The sequence below is a fragment of the Notolepis coatsorum genome, assembly GCF_963971535.1.
Source record: "Notolepis coatsorum genome assembly, chromosome: 8".
Lineage (NCBI taxonomy): Eukaryota > Metazoa > Chordata > Actinopteri > Aulopiformes > Paralepididae > Notolepis > Notolepis coatsorum.
In genome coordinates, this window is record NC_140172.1 from 62,956,113 (window position 1) to 62,979,928 (window position 23,816).

General features: G+C 40.4%; 1 protein-coding gene across 1 annotated transcript in view; it reads right to left on the minus strand.

The window, feature by feature from the left end:
• Positions 1–4,844: 4,844 nt before the first annotated feature.
• rb1 (retinoblastoma 1) overlaps positions 4,845–23,816 on the minus strand; it is a 136,444-nt gene continuing 117,472 nt past the window's right edge. Inside the window, exons 21-27 of the mRNA XM_084320652.1 lie at positions 22,812–22,916; positions 17,356–17,469; positions 16,301–16,449; positions 15,807–15,837; positions 15,528–15,667; positions 14,242–14,288; positions 4,845–8,119 (exon numbers count right to left, since the gene is read on the minus strand). Coding sequence (XP_084176778.1) covers positions 8,055–8,119; positions 14,242–14,288; positions 15,528–15,667; positions 15,807–15,837; positions 16,301–16,449; positions 17,356–17,469; positions 22,812–22,916 — 651 coding nt within the window. The 3' untranslated portion in view covers positions 4,845–8,054. The remainder of the gene's footprint in view (positions 8,120–14,241; positions 14,289–15,527; positions 15,668–15,806; positions 15,838–16,300; positions 16,450–17,355; positions 17,470–22,811; positions 22,917–23,816) is intronic.

The window sequence follows — 23,816 nt, forward strand, 5'->3', positions numbered from 1 at the left end:
TCTTGGAGAGTGGGAAGCCCACCTCCAATTGTGCGTTCGGCTGAACGGGCCACTCTCTGGAGTCTTCTACGGTCTTGTGCGGTGCTATTCCCAAACCAGGAGGTGATATTGCCAGTCAGGATGCTCTCTATTGTGCATGAGTAGAAGTTCTTAACACTTTGAGTGCCAGCGACAAGATTTCTCGTTAGTTCATGCCAACCGTTGAGTGCCAGCCGACGAGAAATCTCTTTATTTTTTTTTATCTCTCTTTCTCCGATTTTTCTCTGTTTTCTCCCCGTCCCAATTTAGTCGTTGTGTGTTAGTATAGCGATCAGCCCAAGTCAAGGCAATGCTGACTCCGGGCGTCGAGACCGCAGTCTCTTGCATTGGTGACGAGCGCAATCTCCACTACGCCACCTGACCGCCTCCCGAGAAATCTAGTTTTTAATCGTTCTTTTTTTAATGATCGATTTCCATACATTTTTCATCAATATAGCCTCACGTTACCAGTGGGGATCTGTCTGAGCTCGAACAGGGAAAATACCGCCCCCTATCGTCTCTCCGGATGGTACTGCACCCCATTGGATTGGATTGAATGAAACGCATGGGGGGAAAAGAGTCCGGATTCCACATTTTACTTGTCAGGCAAGTAACCGGAGACGATCCCAGTCATTGCCCACCATCAGAACAGCGTGGAATATGTCTTTCGACCACCCAGCGTTGGATTAATAAACGCGATCGATATTTGGAATGGCAATCAGGAATTGGAATAATCTTTTTGGAGAACATCTGATCTGAGGTAAGGAATCTATTTTACCAGTATTGGGATAATCAGAGCTGTTTTCACCTATATATCAACGTGTCCCATATGTGTGTGTGTGGCTGTGAGTGTGTGTAGCTTTATTCTTTTATGGTCTATAAAATGGAATATTATTGTATGTATTTTTTTGTTTTTATACCACACATCCTGACATACAGACACTACAAACACCCACGTCCACACACCAGTACATAAATCCACTGACACCAATGATGAAGGACCACAATGGAAACAAGCCTATGGCTTTATTGTGTTTTATGAAATCCTATTGGTAAATGGAGAAAATGTATACCTGTTTCATAAATGTATATGTGTGATTTTCCATTCTAAACCAATAAACTATTCAATCAATCAATCAAAAGCTGATCAGGAAATAAGATAATGGATTTTTCAGCCCGCTTCTATAGCGTGCATAAGTACACATATACTATCGATAATCTAGCGTTTATTTGAAAACGATTCATAAATAGGCCGAAAAATGTAAAAAAAAGTAGCGTTTTTCAAAATGGTATAAAACGGAAATGAACAGATTAAAAACAATCCGTTTAGACAATGTTGACTGCAAACAAGTCATTGATAAGCGACGGTCGTATTAGACACATAGCCATAATTTAAGATATAGTTTATGCATTCACAAATGTGAGAGCTCTGTCATTGAATAGAGCGGTGGCACGCAACGGGGTATATAGGACTGGCACGGAAAGTGTTAAGGATCTTCTGACTCACTTGGAACTTCCTTAGGCGCCTAAGGAAGTAGAGGCGTTGCCGTGCCTTCTTGATAACACTGTCAATGTGTGTGGTCCATGTCAAGTCCTCGGATATGTGGACTCCGAGGTACTTAAAACTGTTCACTCTCTCAACCGGTGCCCCGTCGACGCTGAGGGGGCTGTAGTCCCTGACCCCCAACCTCCTAAAGTCCACAATCATCTTTTGTTTAGCTGACGTTCAGGGAGAGGCAGTTCTCCTGACACCACCGCAACATATTCTTTACCTCTTCCAGGTAGGCCCTCTCATTGTTTGCAGAGATCAGGCCCACCACTACTGTGTCGTCAGCAAATTTGATGATTGTGTTGTTGTTCCACTGTGCCACACAGTCGTGTGTGTACAGCGAGTAGAGGGGACTCAGCACACAGCCCTGGGGGGGCCCTATGTTGAGGGTGATAGATGAGGTGCAGTTGCCTGCTCTCACCACCTGGGGTCTACCCGTCAGGAAGTCCAAGACCCACTGGCAGAGGTCATAATTCAAGCCCAGGTCCCTGAGCTTAACAAGCTTGGAGGGGACTATGGTATTGAATGCTGAGCTGTAGTCGATCAACAGCATTCTCACATAGTTTCCCTGCCTCTTGTCCAGGTGTGATGCTGCTGTGTGCAGCACATGGGCTATGGCGTCCTCCGTGGACCTGTTGGGGTGATATGCAAATTGCAGGGGGTCCAGGTTGATCGGGAGGGAGGAACAGATGTAGCCCTTCACTAGCTTCTCAAAGCACTTCATGAGCTTCTGACTCTCAAAGCTTCCTTTGCTTTATCTTCATGACTTCTGACTCCACAGAGCTTTGGACTTCTCCAACATCAGCATGCCAAAATTATTGCTTTTTTATATTTCATTATATATAAACGTATTATAGTGTGAATTTCTCCAGACCTCTTGGTAGATCCTGAGGTGTGGCCAGCGATAGCAACCCCTCCCCCGATTCCCACTCAAATCCAACCCACGCATCAGACCAAAACAAAACATTTAAACAATGTTAAGAGCTACAGTATATCAATAGCAGTCTCTCAAGACAGACGTGTTGGCTCCTGCAATTCCCAAATACTGGAGCATTCAATTGATTTTGGAAAGAGATAGGCTGGCTTGAGGGACTATACCAAAGAGGCACCTTTGGCTAGAGATTGCCGTCTGATGGAATTTCAGATACTACCTTTAACTGAAACATATCTTACCTCCATATCCTGGTAAAAATGATCTATTTTTTAAATTAATTTATGATATACTGGTACATTACACATACATTGTACTTTTTATTTTGATGCATTAAAGGGGGACACCACTCAAATAAAAAAGTCTAGTAAGATATTTCCATGGCCTGAGACAGTTCAATCAATATTGGTGAACATTGGTGAGCTACTCTCATTGAAAGACAGAAACCAGAGAAATAGGAATAAAACTTGTGATGTCATCAAGTAAAGTCTGGAGCTGCTCCATTGACAATGAACAGGAAACAGATTTTGTGGACCAACACGCACACTCACATTCTGAAACAGAAAATGTATCTATGAACTCACAACATTCTCCTGGGTGCTCTCAGTGACATCTATAAAACCCAATTCACTCTATGAAGCAGCTTCAGACTTTATACTTGATGGCAACACAAGTTTTAGTGGCTCATCTTCACTAATATTTCTGTACCGTCTTAGACCAGAGGAATAACATGTATGAATTCTGAAATTGGGCCTAGTTCCACGTTAATTGATAACATATTATGGATTTCAAAGTAAATAGCTGTGTAATATGCTCAGTTTGCCGACATACAGTACCCTTTCAAGCAGCTGTTCTCAAACTATGGGTCGCGACCCAAAGTGGGGTCGTGGGTAGGTGACAGTGGGGCGCGCATTGGCAACTAAGAAAATTTAAATAATAATAAAAGAAAATCTATATATTTGTTTAATGTTCTAGCAACATATTTTGGCTAAATATGCCTCAATTTATAAATGTGTATTGATAACATAGTGCTGTAATTAAATGTTCTAATAAATATGCAAGATCAAGTTCAACGTGTGCTTTTATTTTGATATTCTTTAATTCCACGTTGAAATTACACGATACATTAAGTGTGGGGTCGCCAAGAAAAATCCTAAATAAAATGGGGTCGTGGTATAAGAGTTTGAGAACCCCTGCTTTAAAGGGTACACATTTGCTCTGTATATATGAAACATCATTAATTTGCATAACTTGTGTCCATATCTCTATATACATCTATATTTAAAAAAAAATATATATATATATATATTCAACTTGCCTACATCTGTATATATACCTACAGTATACCTTTCTATAGCAGTGTCCAGTCCACCAATACCTGAACATTGCTTTGTAAATATGACATCTAACATCCATTTGTATTACATTTGATTTTTCCCCCTTTACTTTTACTTAAGGAATTATATAGCTTTTTTATGACCATTACTGGTTTACAGTATTTTTTACTTGTACCTCTTAATGCAACACTGCACCAATTGTTTCACTCCAATGTTAAAAAAGAAAACATCAACGGTAACTAAGGAAGGTTAGAAGTGAGTTTGTTGTCTAGGTTACTGTGGAGTAAGGCATTAATGTCCATCATATGCTCAATCTTTGGGTAACAGATACCCAAAGATTAAATCAGTCAATTATTCTATAGCGCCATCTGCTGTGACAGAGTAACAAGTTCAGGGCACAGAGGCACAATATGACCATATTGAAGTACTGTTGTGCATAAAGTATTTTATATATTTCACTTTAGAGGCATTTCCACTCTTATACATAAAACACATTAGTGCAAACAATCCATTGTATCAGAGTGATCCGGGTATGGTGTTGCACATGGAGTTAAGCCTTTGAGGGGTCTTAATTATACATTTAGTCATTTAGCTGACGCCATTATCCAAAGCAACTTATGAAATGTGAATAAGTCCGCAGGAGGTGCACATCTCTGGCAGGTAAGGGTAAGTGGTATTGTTAGTCAAAGTGTCAAACTTGAGTGTTTTGAGTGCATAGTTGTATAGACATATTAGCATTATAGGCATCAGTATAGTAACAAAGGACATAGTGGTAAGGTACATAATAGTAAAACAATAAGGTTAATTTATGTTTTTAGTTAATTAGAAAATTGGGCAGGTTTCAGCTGTCCCGGCTGTGGTGGGAAGTTTGTTTCACCATTGTGTAGCAAGGACAGCTTTGGTCTCAAGCGGCCAGAAGACGCAGGGGTCTCAAACCCTGGAATTCTTATCATTTAAAAGAGAAAAAACAGACACAAGTTCAAATAACATGATTTATTTCAGAGCCTGGCAGTTTACACTTTTTTTTAAGTGAGTGATTAGATGAAAACACTTGAAATGTTACATCATGATGGCAACATTTGCATTAAGGTGCATCATTTCTGTGTCAAAAACTCAAATAGGTGAACAGTTCCAAAATCTTGGCGGGCTGACTCAACAGGGCAGACTGAGCCGGCCAGAGGGCCTATGACTATGTCAATAAAAGGGTTAACATAATATGTAATACACAAGCCAAGGAGGGAGTATTCCTGGAACTAGAAAACTATGTGAAAAACAGTGATTTCTTATATACAGGGTTCCAACACGTTTTCCTATTTCAGGAACTTCATACCTTTCCCCCCAGACTCCAGATTTCTTGAGTGGACTTTTGGAGATTTTGGTTGGTTCAACATGATGTCTGCTGATAGCAGCAGGGCAACACGACGGGTCAACTAGGCCAACGCACCACTGCTGAAGAGAATTCTTCACAACAACAAACAATATGTCAAGTGTAATTGGATCTACAGCTACATAAAATGTGTATCCATCTGTACGGGGACTGAACGACAATATTCTTCCAGACATTAGTGCAATATTCCTAAACCTTTCAAGAACCTGGAAATAGATGAAATGAATTTCCCTATTCTTTTCCAGACTTTGCAGACCGTAGGAAGCCTGTATATAACATCTGCAAAACTAATGTCTTTCTCAAAACATGGCCAAAGCGTAATTCATCATCCCGTTACAAATCCATTCCAATGTAAAAAATATACATACACTCAGTTAAAGCGTTAACTATTAAGGAAGGCAAAGTTCTCTATTCACATATTGCTTCTCAAAGAAAACGCGGCTTAATTAAAACAAGCTAAATTTAAACTAAAAATCCTATAGTAAATGAACAGAGAAACTCTTGTTTCATTTTGTAGGAGGGGAAAAAAGAAGAAAGATGGTTTAGACTGTTTAGAACATGTACATCCACGCCAGTTCACGGCCACCATTACTGACATTTAGGGATGGGCATCGATTTGCGAATAGTCATTAAATTATTTTAAAAAAATCAAATAGTTTATGCGAATATCGTTTGGTCTCAAAAAAGATGTTTTCCCTTGTTTTTACCAGCAACCACACTGTGTAGTGTATTGGGAGAGGACCCTATTAACTGTTACACCGCTGAACAGCTCGCTAGCTAGCCAGGTAGCATAATAGTCTGTTAACAGCTGGGAGATCGGAAAAGAAAAAGATGAAGAAAGAGACCGGATGTTACATGATAGCAATGTTTTGTACGTTTGCCATGTTGTTTCACTAAACTCACACATTTCAAGCATTGGTGATGTAACTTTAAGAATGAATGCTTTACGTTTGCCTGGTCCACTAGCGTTAGCTGTTAGCAATGACAGCAGCTAGCTAGCTCGCTTTTAAGTAAAAACAAAACCATACGTTAACGTGGAAGCTCAGACTTTAAGCATCACCAATGTGACTTTTGTTTTTAGCTATTTAGTCAAAAGAAAATCATAAGTTAATTAGTTGACTGGTTAATAAGTTCAATTAGTATTCGAATAGTTCCCAGTGACTATCGAATAGTAATTTTGCCCATCCCTACTGACACTCTGGGGATACCAGGGGTGTGAGGTGGGGTTGTACGCTAGCATTATCAGAAGATTCGCAAGGCAGATGATGTCGGAAGTCGACTGCTCCTGAACTGCTATAGACTGCCATAGGTGCTAAAATGCAACAATATCCCTTTAAAGCAAAATTAATTAAAACTTAATTTCTTTCAAAGCCTGAGCATTTACTACACTAAAAGAGTAACGTGTCGTCACACTGCGTTGCCGATGGAGAATATGAAAAAGAAAAAAATACTAGAAAACAAACTAAAAACAAGGATTTCAAATAGAATATCAGCAAAACATGGTCACATTCTTTTTTTGCAATATCGCATAACAAGTCAAAAATAATAAAAACTAAAACAAGTAAGCACTCAATTAAAACAACAACTACAAAAAGGAAGAGAAAGTTCTCTATATTTGCATATCATAACATTGGAATTATATGGTTCTAGAATAGTTTTGAGATATTGACCCGCAAAAAGGTTCACACATCAGATAGCGAAATTGACAGATCTGAAACCCTGCCCTCTTTTCTTGATCCTCCGACCACAACCGTTTCTTCTCCTGGATAAACAAACAAAAACGTTGCTTGTCTGAGGGAAGCAACAGTCATGATCAGAGGATCAAGAAAAGAGGGCAGGGTTTGAGATAAGTAGGGTAATTCTATGCCAAACATCCCATAGCTACTTTGAGGACAGTATCCAGAGACATTTGGACATTTTAAAGATGATCACATTTCAGATAGAACCTCCTAATTCTGAATGCACCAATTCTATTTAGAAATATAAGGTTCTATCTGGCACTGTACCAAGATAATTCCCTTTTAAACATGAATAAAGGCATCTATAACTAAATTGATATTAAACTACATTATACACACACCATCATTTCATGGCTTATAATAGAGAGGCATCCGGTATTTATCCTGTTTGAATTGTGCCATGTATTACACATAGTGTTTGTCAATTTAAATGTGCAGTTGTCAGCTAGCTAACGTTACGTTATAGCATCAAAAGCTATCGATAACGATAATGTTAGCTAACGTTAGTTAACATCAACATTCTTGACTCTGATTGAGCAAGGGCAATGGTCCCAGGCAGCTGCTCTTAAGTAGTAAGGATGGGTCAAATGTAGAGGATACATTCCCCACGAGGATAATAATGTACAACTTAAACTTATATTCCCTTTTATGCATTTTACAGCACTGGTTTTCTATTGATCAGCCTAACTTGGCCCACCTCCATGATTCAGCTTGCTGGAGCAGCAATATTCTTTCATGAGAAAGTCCCATAGTGCAGGTTTAAGTAGAATTTTGAACCGAGGAATAAAAACCTTTTTAATGAAAATGTTTCACCTACTTAAACCATTTTTTTAATCTAACTCGACCCACGCGTGAATGCCTGTTTGTAGGGCAACATCAAACACATTCATTTTGACCTACATGTTAGGATAGAACCATATAATTCCAAGGTCACGATATTGCTGCTCAAAGAAAACTGCCAATAAAAACTAGCTTAATTTAGACTAAAATCGAACACTTAATTTAACACTTAACTCTCGTCTCAAAGGAAGAAATGTGGTTAAGGCTGTGGCAAACAGTGCTGTACACATCGACTCCTCAGGAGGAACTCAGGTTACAACTTCCCTGACTCTGCATCCTCCTCCATCTTCTGTTCCTGCATGCGACTCCGAGTGGAGCCTTCATAAAGAACACAGGAACACCGCTAGGTTAGACATATTCATAAAGAACACAGGAACACTGCTAGGTTAGACATATTCATAAAGAACACAGGAACACTGCTAGGTTAGACATTCATAAAGAACACAGGAACACTGTTAGGTTAGATGTATTCATAAAGAACACAGGAACACTGCTAGGTTAGACATTCATAAAGAACACAGGAACACTGCTAGGTTAGACATTCATAAAGAACACAGGAACACTGTTAGGTTAGATGTATTCATAAAGAACACAGGAACACTGCTAGGTTAGACATTCATAAAGAACACAGGAACATCGCTAGGTTAGATGTATTCATAAAGAACACAGGAACACCGCTAGGTTAGATGTATTCATAAAGAACACAGGAACACTGTTAGGTTAGACATTCATAAAAAACACAGGAACACTGCTAGGTTAGATGTATTCATAAAGAACACAGGAACACTGCTAGGTTAGATGTATTCATAAAGAACACAGGAACACTGCTAGGTTAGACATTCATAAAGAACACAGGAACACTGCTAGGTTAGATGTATTCATAAAGAACACAGGAACACTGCTAGGTTAGACATTCATAAAGAACACAGGAACACTGCTAGGTTAGACATTCATAAAGAACACAGGAACACCGCTAGGTTAGATGTATTCATAAAGAACACAGGAACACTGCTAGGTTAGACATTCATAAAGAACACAGGAACACCGCTAGGTTAGACATTCATAAAGAACACAGGAACACAGCTAGGTTAGATGTATTCATAAAGAACACAGGAACACTGCTAGGTTAGACATTCATAAAGAACACAGGAACACTGCTAGGTTAGATGTATTCATAAAGAACACAGGAACACTGCTAGGTTAGATGTATTCATAAAGAACACAGGAACACTGTTAGGTTAGATGTATTCATAAAGAACACAGGAACACTGTTAGGTTAGATGTATTCATAAAGAACACAGGAACACCGCTAGGTTAGATGTATTCATAAAGAACACAGGAACACTGCTAGGTTAGATGTATTCATAAAGAACACAGGAACACCGCTAGGTTAGATGTATTCATAAAGAACACAGGAACACCGCTAGGTTAGATGTATTCATAAAGAACACAGGAACACTGCTAGGTTAGATGTATTCATAAAGAACACAGGAACACTGTTAGGTTAGATGTATTCATAAAGAACACAGGAACACCGCTAGGTTAGATGTATTCATAAAGAACACAGGAACACCGCTAGGTTAGATGTATTCATAAAGAACACAGGAACACTGTTAGGTTAGATGTATTCATAAAGAACACAGGAACACCACTAGGTTAGATGTAATTATAAAGAACACAGGAACACCACTAGGTTAGATGTATTCATAAAGAACACAGGAACACCGCTAGGTTAGATGTATTCATAAAGAACACAGGAACACTGCTAGGTTAGATGTATTCATAAAGAACACAGGAACACCACTAGGTTAGATGTAATTATAAAGAACACAGGAACACCGCTAGGTTAGATGTATTCATAAAGAACACAGGAACACCGCTAGGTTAGATGTATTCATAAAGAACACAGGAACACTGTTAGGTTAGATGTATTCATAAAGAACACAGGAACACCACTAGGTTAGATGTAATTATACAGAACACAGGAACACCACTAGGTTAGATGTATTCATAAAGAACACAGGAACACTGCTAGGTTAGATGTATTCATAAAGAACACAGGAACACTGTTAGGTTAGATGTATTCATAAAGAACACAGGAACACTGCTAGGTTAGATGTATTCATAAAGAACACAGGAACACCGCTAGGTTAGATGTATTCATAAAGAACACAGGAACACCGCTAGGTTAGATGTATTCATAAAGAACACAGGAACACTGCTAGGTTAGACATTCATAAAGAACACAGGAACACTGTTAGGTTAGATGTATTCATAAAGAACACAGGAACACTGTTAGGTTAGATGTATTCATAAAGAACACAGGAACACTGCTAGGTTAGATGTATTCATAAAGAACACAGGAACACCGCTAGGTTAGATGTATTCATAAAGAACACAGGAACACTGCTAGGTTAGATGTATTCATAAAGAACACAGGAACACCGCTAGGTTAGATGTATTCATAAAGAACACAGGAACACCGCTAGGTTAGATGTATTCATAAAGAACACAGGAACACTGCTAGGTTAGACATTCATAAAGAACACAGGAACACTGTTAGGTTAGATGTATTCATAAAGAACACAGGAACACTGTTAGGTTAGATGTATTCATAAAGAACACAGGAACACTGCTAGGTTAGATGTATTCATAAAGAACACAGGAACACTGCTAGGTTAGATGTATTCATAAAGAACACAGGAACACCGCTAGGTTAGACGTATTCTACAGAGGAGGTGTGGCGTAATTCAAAATATCTTGGCATGTACATTGATAGCGATCTTAACTTCAATAAGAATACCAATCACATATTTAAATCATGCAATCAACGCCTCCACCTTTTACATAAGTTCAACATCTTTTGTGCGAGTAAGCCAATTATGGAACCAGTTTATAAGAACCTAGTGGAAGGAGTCTTAAGCTTTAATGTGGCCATGTGGTACGGAAATCTGAACATAAAAGAAATAAGTTGCAGAGGATAATGAATTTGGCCTCTAAAACCATAGGGAAGCTACAAAAACAACTAAGCTACATCTACAATGAAGTGCTTAGGAAGAAAGCTAGGAAGATAGTGGGTGACCCCTCTCACCCACTCTATGGGGAGTTCGAGTTGTTCCCCTTTGGTAGTCGTTAACACTTTGAGTGCCACGGACGCTTTTTGTCGTTAGTTCATGCCGCCAGTTGAATGCCAGCAACGCTATATAGCGCTTGTTTGTCGTATTTTTTTTATTTATTAGCGATTTGAATTCATATTTCATCAACCGAGCCTCACGCCAGTGCTGCAGACTCTCTCTGAGCTCCATTGGGAAAATACCGCCCCTATCGTCTCTCCCTGTGGTACTGCACCCCATTGGATTAGACTGATGGGGGGGGGGTCCAGTTTCCTCATTTTACTTTTCCCGTCAAGCCATCTGAAGAGACAGAAGTGATTGCCGAGCCGCAAAACAAAGTGGAATACCGTACTTTTCGCACTATAAGCCGCACCTGAATATAAGCCGCAGCAGCTCAATTGAATGATGTGTACATATATAAGCCGCACTGGACTATAAGCCGCAGGTGTTTTAATGTTTAATTACCATAATGTAAGGGTTCGTGCCCAGAGGGGATTGTCGGGAAAGAGATGGCTGTTTGAGGAAGCTCCCATTTATTAACATTTTTGTTTAAACAGTAACGGTAGCTAGCTACTAACGATAGCTACTTAGCCAACACTAGGTAGCTACTAACGTTAGCTCATGGAACGATAGAGCCAACACTAGATAGCAATCGTCCCGGGAGCTAACGTCGGTACCTGGCTGGTTGCTGGCTAACTAACGTGGCTAATCGTCCCGGGAGCTAACGTCTCTGCCTGGCTGGTTGCTGGCTAACTAACGTGGCTAATCGTTCTGAGAGCTAACGTCCCTGGCTGGTTGCTGGCTAAATAACGTGGCTAATCGTCCCGGGAGCTAACGTCTCTGCCTGGCTGGTTGCTGGCTACCTAACGTGGCTAATCGTCCCGGGAGCTAACGTCGGTACCTGGCAGGTTGCTGGCTAACTAACGTGGCTACTCGTCCGGGGAGCTAACGTCTCTGCCTGGCTGGTTGCTGGCTAACTACCGTGGCTATTCGTCCCGGGAGCTAACGTCTCTGCCTGGCTGGTTGCTGGCTACCTAACGTGGCTAATCATCCCGGGAGCTAACGTCGGTACCTGGCAGGTTGCTGGCTAACTAACGTGGCTACTCGTCCCGGGAGCTAACGTCTCTGCCTGGCTGGTTGCTGGCAAACTAACGTGGCTAATCGTCCCGGGAGCTAACGTCTGGCTGGTTGCTGGCTATGCACTCGACTGTGAGGGGGAGGAGGAGGGCTCGACTGTGAGGCGGAGGAGGAGGGGCAAGGCGTGCACTGCTGCAGCAGATTTACGAGTCTGATCCGACGGTCAGAGCTAAGGGAGCGAGCCCAGTTAACTGTAAAAATCCATAGATTAGCCGCACCGTTATATAAGCCGCAGGGTCGAAAAATGGGGGAAAAAGCTGCGGCTTATAGTCCGAAAAGTATGGTACATATTTACAGTACCCAGCGCTGAATCAATAAACGCGATCGATATTTGGAATGGCGATCAGGAATTGGAATAATCTTTTTGGAGAACATCTGGTCTGAGGTAAGCAATTTATTTTACCAGTCTTGGGGTAATCTGATCTGTTTTCACCTATATATCAGCAGTTGCCGTGTGTGTGTGTGTGTGTGTGTGTGTGTGTGTGTGTGTGTGTGTGTGTGTGTGTGTGTGTGTGTGTGTGTGTGTGTGTGTGTGTGTGTGCTGATCAGGAAATAATATATTTTTCAGCCCGCTTATCTAGCGTGCATAAGTACACATATACTATCGATAATCTAGTGTTTATTTGAAAACGAATCATAAATAGGCTGAAAAATGACAAACGTTTTTTGTGTATTCCAGAATATTCCAGTAAATGCCATTTATCACGGAATCTATATATTTTCCTGAAACTTTCAAGAAAAGAGGGCTTTTCAAAATGCTATAAACGGAAATTAACCGATTAAAAAACAATCCGTTTCGACAATGTTGACTGCAAACAAGTCATTGATAAGCGACGGGCAGATTAGACACATAGCCATAATTTAAGACATAGATTATGCGTTTTTAGAGCACTATCATTGAAGTGGGTGGTGGCATTCAACGATAAATAGTGCACGCCACGCTGGCAATCAAAGTGTTAAGAGACCAACATTTTTTATTTTATTTTTTATCTACTTTTTCTCCCATTTTTCTATTTTTCTCCCATCCCAATTTTGTATCGTCCAATTCTACCCTCCCCTGTCTCGAACGCTGTTTGGCCATGCCTCCCACAAGCCGGCTGTAATGTGGACGAAGCCATACATTGCACGAGTCCCCTCCGGTACTCGAGGTAGCAGCCGTCGCATCTTTTCACCTGCACAGCGTCTTTCAGCGTCGGGGGTCTGCGCTTTGGAGGGACGCCGCCCCCGTCGCTTCCTGATTCTACTGCGCAGGCGCACCAACCAACCTGTAGGAGTCGCTGTCCACAACGTCCGATCCCCACCCATCAGCTTCCCACCCCCTAATACTGCCAAATGTATTAGTATGAACGACCAGCAAAGCTGAATACAATGCGGAGAGCTGGGCACCACCTAGCCGCCCCAGACCAAAATTTGTTTAAGAAACTCCTTCATTCCTAATGCCATTAAGGCGTTAAATAAATCTTGCACTCGTTAGACCCGGTCCTTGTTGATGTATATATTGTATTCCTACGTTCTCTGCACTTACATTAGAGATGTATGTATATGTCTTAGGGCTGACCCCTATTAGTCGATTAGTCGACTAATCGGTCGAAAGGAGCCGTAGTCGACTAGCCAACCTCTTAGTCGAATACAAAAAGAATCATTCTTTCCAAAAGAAAAGAGGCCTAGAAGCGTGGCTAACGCTAATGGCACGCATACCAGAGGCTAACTGCCTACGAAAACAGGCACAGAGGCACTGAAAGAGGATTTCACCCATCTAATGAACACACTAGACTAGACAAATATCAAGATGTATCCATCAGTGGACCAATTGCATGCTTTTGCAGAGGACAAGAAGCCATCAGTGGACCAATTGCATGCTTTTGCAGAGGACAAGAAGCCTTCAGTCGACTCCTTCAGACATTAAGCACCCCCCACAGCCCAAATGGAATGATACAAAATTTAAAAATTAAAAAAAAAGAATTAAAAATATTATACTTTTTTTTAGTCAGCAATAGTCGACTAACGACAAATTTTGGCCAATTATAGTCCACCATCTAAATCCTTAGTCGGGGACAGCCCTAATATGTCTGCTGTTATTGTCATTGTTTTATTCGTTTGTTCAATCGTGAGACCAAAGACAAATGTCCACACTGTGTACAACAAAGTTAAACTAAATCAAATGGAATCAAGGAGATAATTTTCACTTACTCATCTCTGCGAGTTTCATTAGAAGTGTAGAATCTCCACCAGTTTTGCTGTTGAGAAAGAAAGGAAAGAAGTAGTTCAGAGCTGTGTTTGAATTCTACAGTAGAGGTAGTTCCCAAATGTCTGCATATTTCAAATATATTGAATTACTTTATCTGCTTTAAATAGAATCATTCATACAAATTAGACACTCTTATTCAGACTAATATACATACAGACATAAATGTAGACACCCAATTATTCTAACAAACATACTTGTACAAATTATTCAGACATTGAAGACACATGGACGATGACCCGCTATGCCCACCCCTTATCTTAGCACTTCTTCAACCATTATCTCAAAAAATATATATAAAAAATAAAATAAAAATAAATCTAACCCTAACTAACCTGTCATGCACTTGTCCTAATAAACTAACCTACAGTGTAGCACTCAACACTTTGATGAACATTGTTACTCAGCTGATAGAGTTGTGCCCTTCCTGATGACTTGTCGTACAGAACTTGTAAGTCGCTTTGGATAAAAGCATCAGCTAAATGACTAAATGTAAATGTTATCCCTCCCTACCACCCCTGGAATCAAGAGCACACTCAGAGAAGAGGAAAGAAAGAGAGAAAAAGAGAGGGAGAAAGGAGAAAATAAAAATAAAATAAGTACCGGTATTCATGCTAGTTAACCGTAAAAAGAGAAAGGTATATATCCATATACACATACACAAGCGTGTGCATACACATACGCAGAAAGGGGATCCGTAATATAGGTGTCGTTTGTAAACTGAGTAAATAGACAATCAGTCAGGTTTGGTATTATCTCAAAGAGTCAATCCCTTTACATTTTGTGTTCAATGTTGAAGGAAATATAGGTTTTTCAAGGTGTATATAGTGTTAAATATTGGTGGATGACAGCATCTACTTATAGCCAGGTCAGAGAGGTAGAGGTGGTGGAGGAGGCGGTCAGAGAGAGTCAGTGTGGTAGCAGCAAGCAGGGTGTGTGTGCATGTCCAGGGTCGTTCAGCAGGTCCATAATCAAAACATTGCAATGAGATAATATCAACATTGCCGCTGCCATAGGGATTTGGGTCAAAAGACAGCGTGTCACATAGCAACGAGAAGAGAGGCCGGGCCTGTCGTTGCTATGCCGAGAATATTATAATGTGGAGTTCCTTCCAGGTGTAAGTTAGAACCGGACGCAAGGCTGATACGAGCAGACGTGGACAGAGAGACAGATCACTAACTAGAGGGTGGTGGGAGGGGCCTTGTGTGTAAAAGTCCATTTGTGAACAAACCTCCCGTCAGCTTCATCCTGCCCGTCCACGTCGAAGCGTAGCCTCTTCAGGGGTTTGGGCCCAGAGCCCATATCCAGAGTCCTCTTGAAGGACAGGTCACAGCTGTGGAGCATCTGGTTAATCTTCTGGAAACTGTTGGACTGCAGATCAACAAACAAAAAAACAACAAAAACAAAAACGTGAGAATGTGTTAAATGTTCTTTCAAAAGGAGATCAGGTGATGTAGTTGGTTGATAATTCTGGCCGACCAGTTTGAGGTTTGCAGAAAGATCTACGTACCCCGAAAGAGTCCCCGATCGATACCAGCATTCTGTGAAGACAAGAATGTGCAAGAATGGCTCTTTAAAATAATGCCTCTTTTGTATCAATTTCAGGGATGACATTTTGTAACTATAAAAATGATAACACTAGTGTGATTTAGTTTCTCTTATTGGCAATGTTGTCTACAGTCTAAATAATCTGATGCATTTTCCACTCCGTTACTTCCGTCTATTCATGGACGTCAGACTAGGAAGTCGTGAACGTCAGGCAAAGAGGGCAGAGAAAAGACGGTAGTAGGCGAGTGTGGAAAGTGAATCGGATGACACTTTCCGATTCACTTTCAAAAGTGAAATCACCTGTACATTGTATATTACTATTGCACTTTACTGTTACACTCCGGTTAGATGCCAAACTTCTTTTCATTGTACTGTACTTGTGCTGTATGATGATGACAATACATTTTAATCTAATCTAATCTATATAGACACTGTGTGCTCCGGATGCCAGCTGACCTTGTGCGAGGAGTCATGATGCTGGGTGACCTGCGGGGGCTCTTCAGGGGGGAGATGTAGACGTTGTTGCTCCCAGGAACACGCAGAGGGGAGCTGGGGAACTTATAGGGGCTGCGGGGCATGTGGGGAATTGGAGAGAGAGGAGGAGGCTGGAAACACAAAGAAGAATGTTCGTTGTTGTGACTTCTGTAATTGTGTAGCTATAACAGGATATTTTTAAGGACTTTTTAAGACATTTTAAATATAACTTTGAATTTAATACCAATTTCACAACCATTCTAGCAAATTTGTTTTAATAAAGAACACATAGCGACGCTGAACTGAACACTGTATTCTGTTAGCATGATAACTAAATCCTGTCTCCCATATAGAGGCATTCTGTTAGCATGATAACCACTACAGTCTCACCCAGGTAGAGGCCTCCTGTTAGCATGATAACCACTACAGTCTCACCCAGGTAGAGGCCTCCTGTTAGCATGATAACCACTACAGTCTCACCCAGGTAGAGGCCTCCTGTTACTGTTAGCATGATAACCACTACAGTCTCACCCAGGTAGAGGCCTCCTGTTAGCATGATAACCACTACAGTCTCACCCAGGTAGAGGCCTCCTGTTAGCATGATAACCACTACAGTCTCACCCAGGTAGAGGCCTCCTGTTAGCATGATAACCACTACAGTCTCACCCAGGTAGAGGCCTCCTGTTAGCATGATAACCACTACAGTCTCACCCAGGTAGAGGCCTCCTGTTAGCATGATAACCACTACAGTCTCACCCAGGTAGAGGCCTCCTGTTACTGTTAGCATGATAACCACTACAGTCTCACCCAGGTAGAGGCCTCCTGTTAGCATGATAACCACTACACTCTCACCCAGGTAGAGGCCTCCTGTTAGCATGATAACCACTACAGTCTCACCCAGGTAGAGGCCTCCTGTTACTGTTAGCATGATAACCACTACAGTCTCACCCAGGTAGAGGCCTCTGTTAGCATGATAACCACTACAGTCTCACCCAGGTAGAGGCCTCCTGTTAGCATGATAACCACCACAGTCTCACCCAGGTAGAGGCATACTGCAGGATGTTGGTCTTCAGCTTCTGCATGAACACCTGGTTGTAGAAGGCGATGATGGAGTCATAATGGCCCTCAGTGATCAACACATGCTTAAAGGTCTGCAACAAAGAGACAGAGACGACAGGTTCAGATAACTTTCCTAAAACGTTGCTGAGATTTATTCTTGTGAATGCAGACCTCTCTTGGCAGAGCCTGATGAGGAGTGGCCAGCAATAGCTTAAGGCGAGACACCCCAGGTGAATAGGCAAATATACTTTGCAAATATACTTTTTTTTGTTGATTTTGAGATTGTTATATTTTGCTTCCTAAACAGGTCTTCTATGAAACTAGTGACAATAAAACGTCAATAACACACATTTTGTTGTTTATTTTACTTCATTTTGCCTTATTGCATCCATAAATTTGCACATATTTAATGGGGAAGTGCCTCATTTGCATATATAAACATAAAATTCAGAAAACTTGCAATATATTTTTTCTTAGTTTATATGTACATAACAAACTGGGAAAGTTTCATAGTGAAATCTATTCAAATATGTTTTGCCTATAGCCTGTGTGTAGTTCTGTTCAGTTCAATAACATCATTATTATTCAGTTATCAGGCATGTGTTTAGGTTGTCTATTACTAATGGTTTGATTAGGTATTGTGTTTGTAAATATCTGTTTAAAAAGAAAGTATGGCATTTTACAATACAGAACTTTGAAGGTGTTTTCCCAAAAAATGAGTTTTAAGAGTTTTTCCTCATACTCTGAGCCAGAAATCTGCACTTCAGTAGCACTCACATACACCAAACCTTCCAGTTCTATTCGTATCTATGTTTTGAAGGTATTTACAGAAGGGTTTGTTGATATCGCATTCTTAATACCCTGATTTATATCACATTTTATTCCTAAAAACATGGCGAAATATGGAATTTTACCATAAAAATGGACTGAATGGAGTATTTTCTGATTTATGGAGTGATAAAAAGAGATATCCAAAATCCCCTCTGTAATAACCTTTGGCTCTAATATGTCAACAAAATGAAACTATAATTTTGAAAATGGCTTTATCCAATGTTCAGATTTCTGTCCTGGAATTATATGCAAATTAGTGCATATTTAAGTAGATCATGCCTCAGATTCAGATTCAGATACAGATTCCTTTATTTAGCCATTTGTGTAAAACACATTGGTAATTGTTGCAGCAATACAGTGTATGCATTTCCTTTCTTTTTTCACAGTAAACAACACTAACACAGACAAGAAACGAAACAGTGCAGTGGGGGATTAATCAATAAATACATATATATATATAAAGTGAAGAGTGCAGGGATCCAGTACGGACTAGTGCAGTGCAGTCAGTGTCATTGTGCCAATGTGCCAGTGTCACTTGGGGGCAGAGGGGGGGGGGGGGGAACCGAGGGGGGGGGACCTGAGGCATTGATCAGCCTGGCGGCTGAGGGGAAGAAGCTCAGTCTGTGTCGAGCTTTCACAGCCTTTGGGATCCTCAGCCTTCTCCCAGAGGGGAGCAGGGTGAAGAGGCTGTGACCGGGGTGGGATGGGTCGGCCATGATCTTCCTCGCCCTCTTCAGCGCCCTGGAGTCATGCAGGGACCTGAGGGAGGGCAGGGGACAGCCGATCACCCTCTCCGCGGAGCGAATCACCCGCTGCAGCTTGGCAAGATCTTTTGCCGCTGCAGCGGGGAACCAGGAGATGATGGAGTGGGTGAGGATGGACTCAATGATGGCCGTGTAGAATTGGGCCATCATGGTCCTCGGCAGTTTATATTTCTTCAACTGCCGGAGGAAGAACATCCTCCCCTGGGCCTTCTTGAGCAGGCCCGTGATGTTGAGCTCCCACTTCAAATCCCGGGAGATGGTCATGCATGGTCACTGGGGTGGGGGGATGGAGGTTGTGACCGAGTGGGTGAAGGAAGAGGGCGGGGGGGAACCTCTTTCTCAAACCTACAGTAAAATGTGTTTAGCTCGTTCGCCAGGGGGAGGTTATCAGTTTGCATATTTAAACATACAATTTCAGAAAACTTGTAATACAAAAAAGTCTTGTCTTAATATAAGTAATCAACTGGGGAAGTTTCATTGTGATATCTATTAGTTAAATTTTTTACCCTATTCACCTGTAGTGTCTCGCCTTAAATCCAACCCACACATCAGACCCAAACAACAATGTAAACCAAGTGCAATACATATATTTTTACCTGTAGATACATATATTTTACCTACTCTTACTAGTTATACAGCTGGCCAGTATGACTTACTACCATAGTGTCTTTATACCTATATCACTGTACATAATAATACTATACAACTTTACATCTGATTAGCACTATTTCTCAGTAGTGCTCATTTGTATATTTTATATCCAGTTTAATCACCTGTACATTGTATATTACTGTTGCACTTTACCGTTAAATTTGCACTCTGGTTGGATGCCAAACTTATTTGCGTTGTACTGCACTGTGCTGTATATGATGACAATTAGGGCTGCAACGATTAGTCGACATAATCGACATCGTGCAAAATCGTAGACGAGATATTGTTGCGTCGATTAGTCATTAAAAAAAATATATATATATTATAATTTTTTTTTTGCACTACCTATCTTTGTGAAAGTGGCTTCTCAGCTCTGGTCCAGCCAGCTGAAGACTTCTTAGCTTAACATAACAGACCAACAGTAAGTTTGGGGGAACTAATGGGATAACTGGGGATGTTGTTTGGTCCTGACAAGAGTCTCAAAGCAACTCTGAGGTCATTCTCTCTCAATGTCCAATCTGTTCCTCTGCTCTATCTTCAGCTGGACCAGAGCCGAGAAGCCACTTTCACAAAGATAGGTAGTAAAAAAAAAAAAAAAAAAAATTATATATATATTTTTTTAATATAATTGTTTTTCGATTAGTCGACTAATCAAAAAAATAATCGACAGATTAGTCGACTATCAAAATAGTCATTAGTTGCAGCCCTAATGACAATACATTTGAATCTAATCTAATAGCAAGCGGGGCTCTTTTGCCTATTAGGCCGCCATTTGATGGCATTAGAAATTCTACCTTTAAACACAGCGTGGGATATGTAGTTGATTTCTGGAAGATATTCACGTTAAGTCCCAGAGGTTTCAAATAAAATATAAAGACTGACTTTTTCCTGTGACTTCTCCATCAACTTTCACAGTAAAATTGGCGGCAAAAAAAGTCACTGAAATTGCATGCATTTGTATTTTCACTGATAGCGCCGGCAGGGTGATGATTCATAATGTTCTTTGAATCCTCTGAGACCAGATCTGAACAACTCACAGACGTCTACTACGTATCAAATACTAGAGTATTCAGATGGAAGAGTCCATTGTACCTAAAATCCCAATAAGTCCAATTCAAATACTTAAATACTTGATCAACCATTCAAAATCTGTAATTGTTTTAATTGATTGTACACATTTGCATATTGTATTGTTTATTGTATTTTGTATTGCATTTATTATGTATGTATTATGTTTGTATGCTTGACGTACCCTCAATGGTTTTTATTTTATTTTATCTACTTTTTCTCCCCATTTTCTATTTTTTCTCCCATCCCAATTTCGTATTATTCAATTCTACCCTCCCCTGTCTCGAACGATGTTAGACCATGCCTCCCACTGGTCGGCTGCAATGTGGACGAAGCCTTGCATCACGTGTCCCCTCCGGTACACGAGGAGGCAGCCGTCGCATCTTTTCACCTGTACAGCGCGATCTCTCAGCGGCGAGGAGTAACGCGTGGGAGGCTCACACTGCCCCCCGTTGCTTCCCGATTCTGCTGTACAGGCGCACCAACCGACCTGTAGGAGTCGCTGTCCACAACGTCCGATCCCCACCCACCAGCTTTCCCACCCCCTAATACTGCCAATTGTATTAGTATGAACGACCAGCCAAGCCGGAAGCAACGCCGAGAGCTGGGCTCGAACCCAGCATATCCTGCGTTAGTGGCGAGCGCCTTGCCCACTGAGCTGAAGGAGTGTTTTTGCGGACCTCCCAAACTTTCAAACTTTTTAGATGAAGGAATGGGTACAATAGGAGACACGCCTCCAGTTTTTCAAACGTTTTTGACACACCTCAGCTTCTGAGCTGAAGGCGTGTTTTTGCGGACCTCCCAAACTTTCAAACTTTTTAGATGAAGGAATGGGTACAATAGGAGACACGCCTCCAGTTTTTCAAAAGTTTTTGACACGCCTCAGCTTCTGAGCTGAAGGCGTGTTTCTGCGGACCTCCCAAACTTTCAAACTTCTTAGATGAAGGATGGGTACAATAGGAGACACGCCTCCAGTTTTTCAAAAGTTTTTGACACACCTCAGCTTCTGAGCTGAAGGCGTGTTTTTGCGGACCTCCCAAACTTTCAAACTTTAGACTGTTTTCTTTATGCATTTTTCTTTTTCTTTCTTTCTACCACAAGACGCGGCCACTGATGGGTCCATGGGACTTGGATAAGTCCTGTGGACCCAACTCTGGCCACTGACCACATGAGCGAACGGGTACATACGCACACAATACACGGCCACTGATGGATCCGTGGGACTTGGTAAAGCACTATGGACCCAACTATGACCACTGATAAAAACGTAACTACACTAGCATTATAAGACCTAAACATTGCTACCTACCATACAAGTGCATTGGTTTAGTGCATTTCCGGTTGCCACTGAGCGGAAATGTTTGTGCGGACCTGTTCTCCCAAACTGGTAAGCAAATGACTGTTTTTACGTTATTTTCATTTTTACGTTACTATTATTATTATTATTATTATTATTTTTTGTTAACATTGATCTTAACTGATCACTATGACTTTATTGCTTTTATCGTTATATATGCCTATAATTGTGTACAGCACTTTGAGCTACATGACATGTATGAAAGGTGCTTTATAAATACTTACTTACTTACTTACTTACTTACTGCGCCACTTAGCCGCCCCCCTCAATGATTTTTCAAATTGAAATAAAGATTGAAAGAATTAATGAAAATGTATCGACAGTCGTTGGTCTCTACTTTGTTAGCAAGGAAGTCAGAACATATTATTCAAAACCCCTCGATACAACCCACAGATGATGTCTGGGTGGCATACGTAAACAACAATACAAAAACAAGAGTCATTTGAAACACCTCACAGGTAATTTTGTCCCCAAATTTTTTTTTCTTGAAATTGAGAGACTTGACACACTGAGTGGAACTGTCCTATTCCAAAACTTTTCAATACGCCTTACGTTTTGTTCTATATGTACCCTGAATAGGCCGGATAGGAGAACCTTCTCATGTCAAAAGTATTTTCAATATAAAAGATTTTAAGAAATTCCACTAACTGAATTATCGTAAATGAAATGGAATGAAAGTGAACCGACTCCCTTGATTTATATGTAGAAGAAAACAAACTGCAGGGTTAGTAAAACAGACAAAACAATGTCAATGTCTCCTCACCTCCTGGTTGGCGTTGGGCATCGTCTTGTACGTCACAACGATGGTCCTGAAACGCAGGTCTACATTTTTCACGCGACATATGGCGTACATGGTCGACATCATCAACTGCAAGGGGAGGGAGGAAGGAAGAACATACCATCACTGTAAGCCACACATTTTATCTGGTAAGATAAAACATTTATACAAAGACTTCAAACATAAAAGCGTGTTAACATCAAGTAGATGACATCAAAATACAATTTTAAGTATGAATAATAATAATAATAATAATAATAATAATAATAATAATAATAATAATAATAATAATAATAACAATAATAATAATAATATTAATAATAATAATAATAATAATAATAATAATAATAATAATAATAATAATAATAATAATAATAATAATAATAATAATAATAATAATAATAATAATAATAATAATAATAATAATAATAATAAATAAATAAATGGAAAGGAGTACCTGGTCCAGATGAATAATAAAAAATAGAAAAGGAGTACCTGGTCCAGATGAATAATAATAAATACTAAAATAAATAACTGGAAAGGAGTACCTGGTCCAGATGAATAATAAATAGAAAAGGAGTACCTGGTCCAGATGAATAATAATAAATAGAAAAGGAGTACCTGGGCCCTATTCCCCGTACCTGGTTCAACTAAGTCGATCAAGAGTCCCATTATCCAGATTCAATTAACCCGATGTTTGAAGCCGGGATTTTCCTGTTCCTCGAAGGTGGATTCAGTCTCGTTAACTCGAACCAGACTTGAGACCCAGGATAAGTGCGCGCGGCCGCTTCAGTTGAAAAGCCAGCACGTATCGATAGCAGAGATCCTGATTTTCTAACAGCATTGATTGATTAATTGATTTAAAACTTTATTAACAGATTGCAGTACGGCTCAATCGCCTCGCCGACAAGTTAAATGCGTTATCTATAGGCTAATTTTAAGTCCCTCATTACCTCAATCAATCAGATTATATTTCTTTAAACTTGCCTG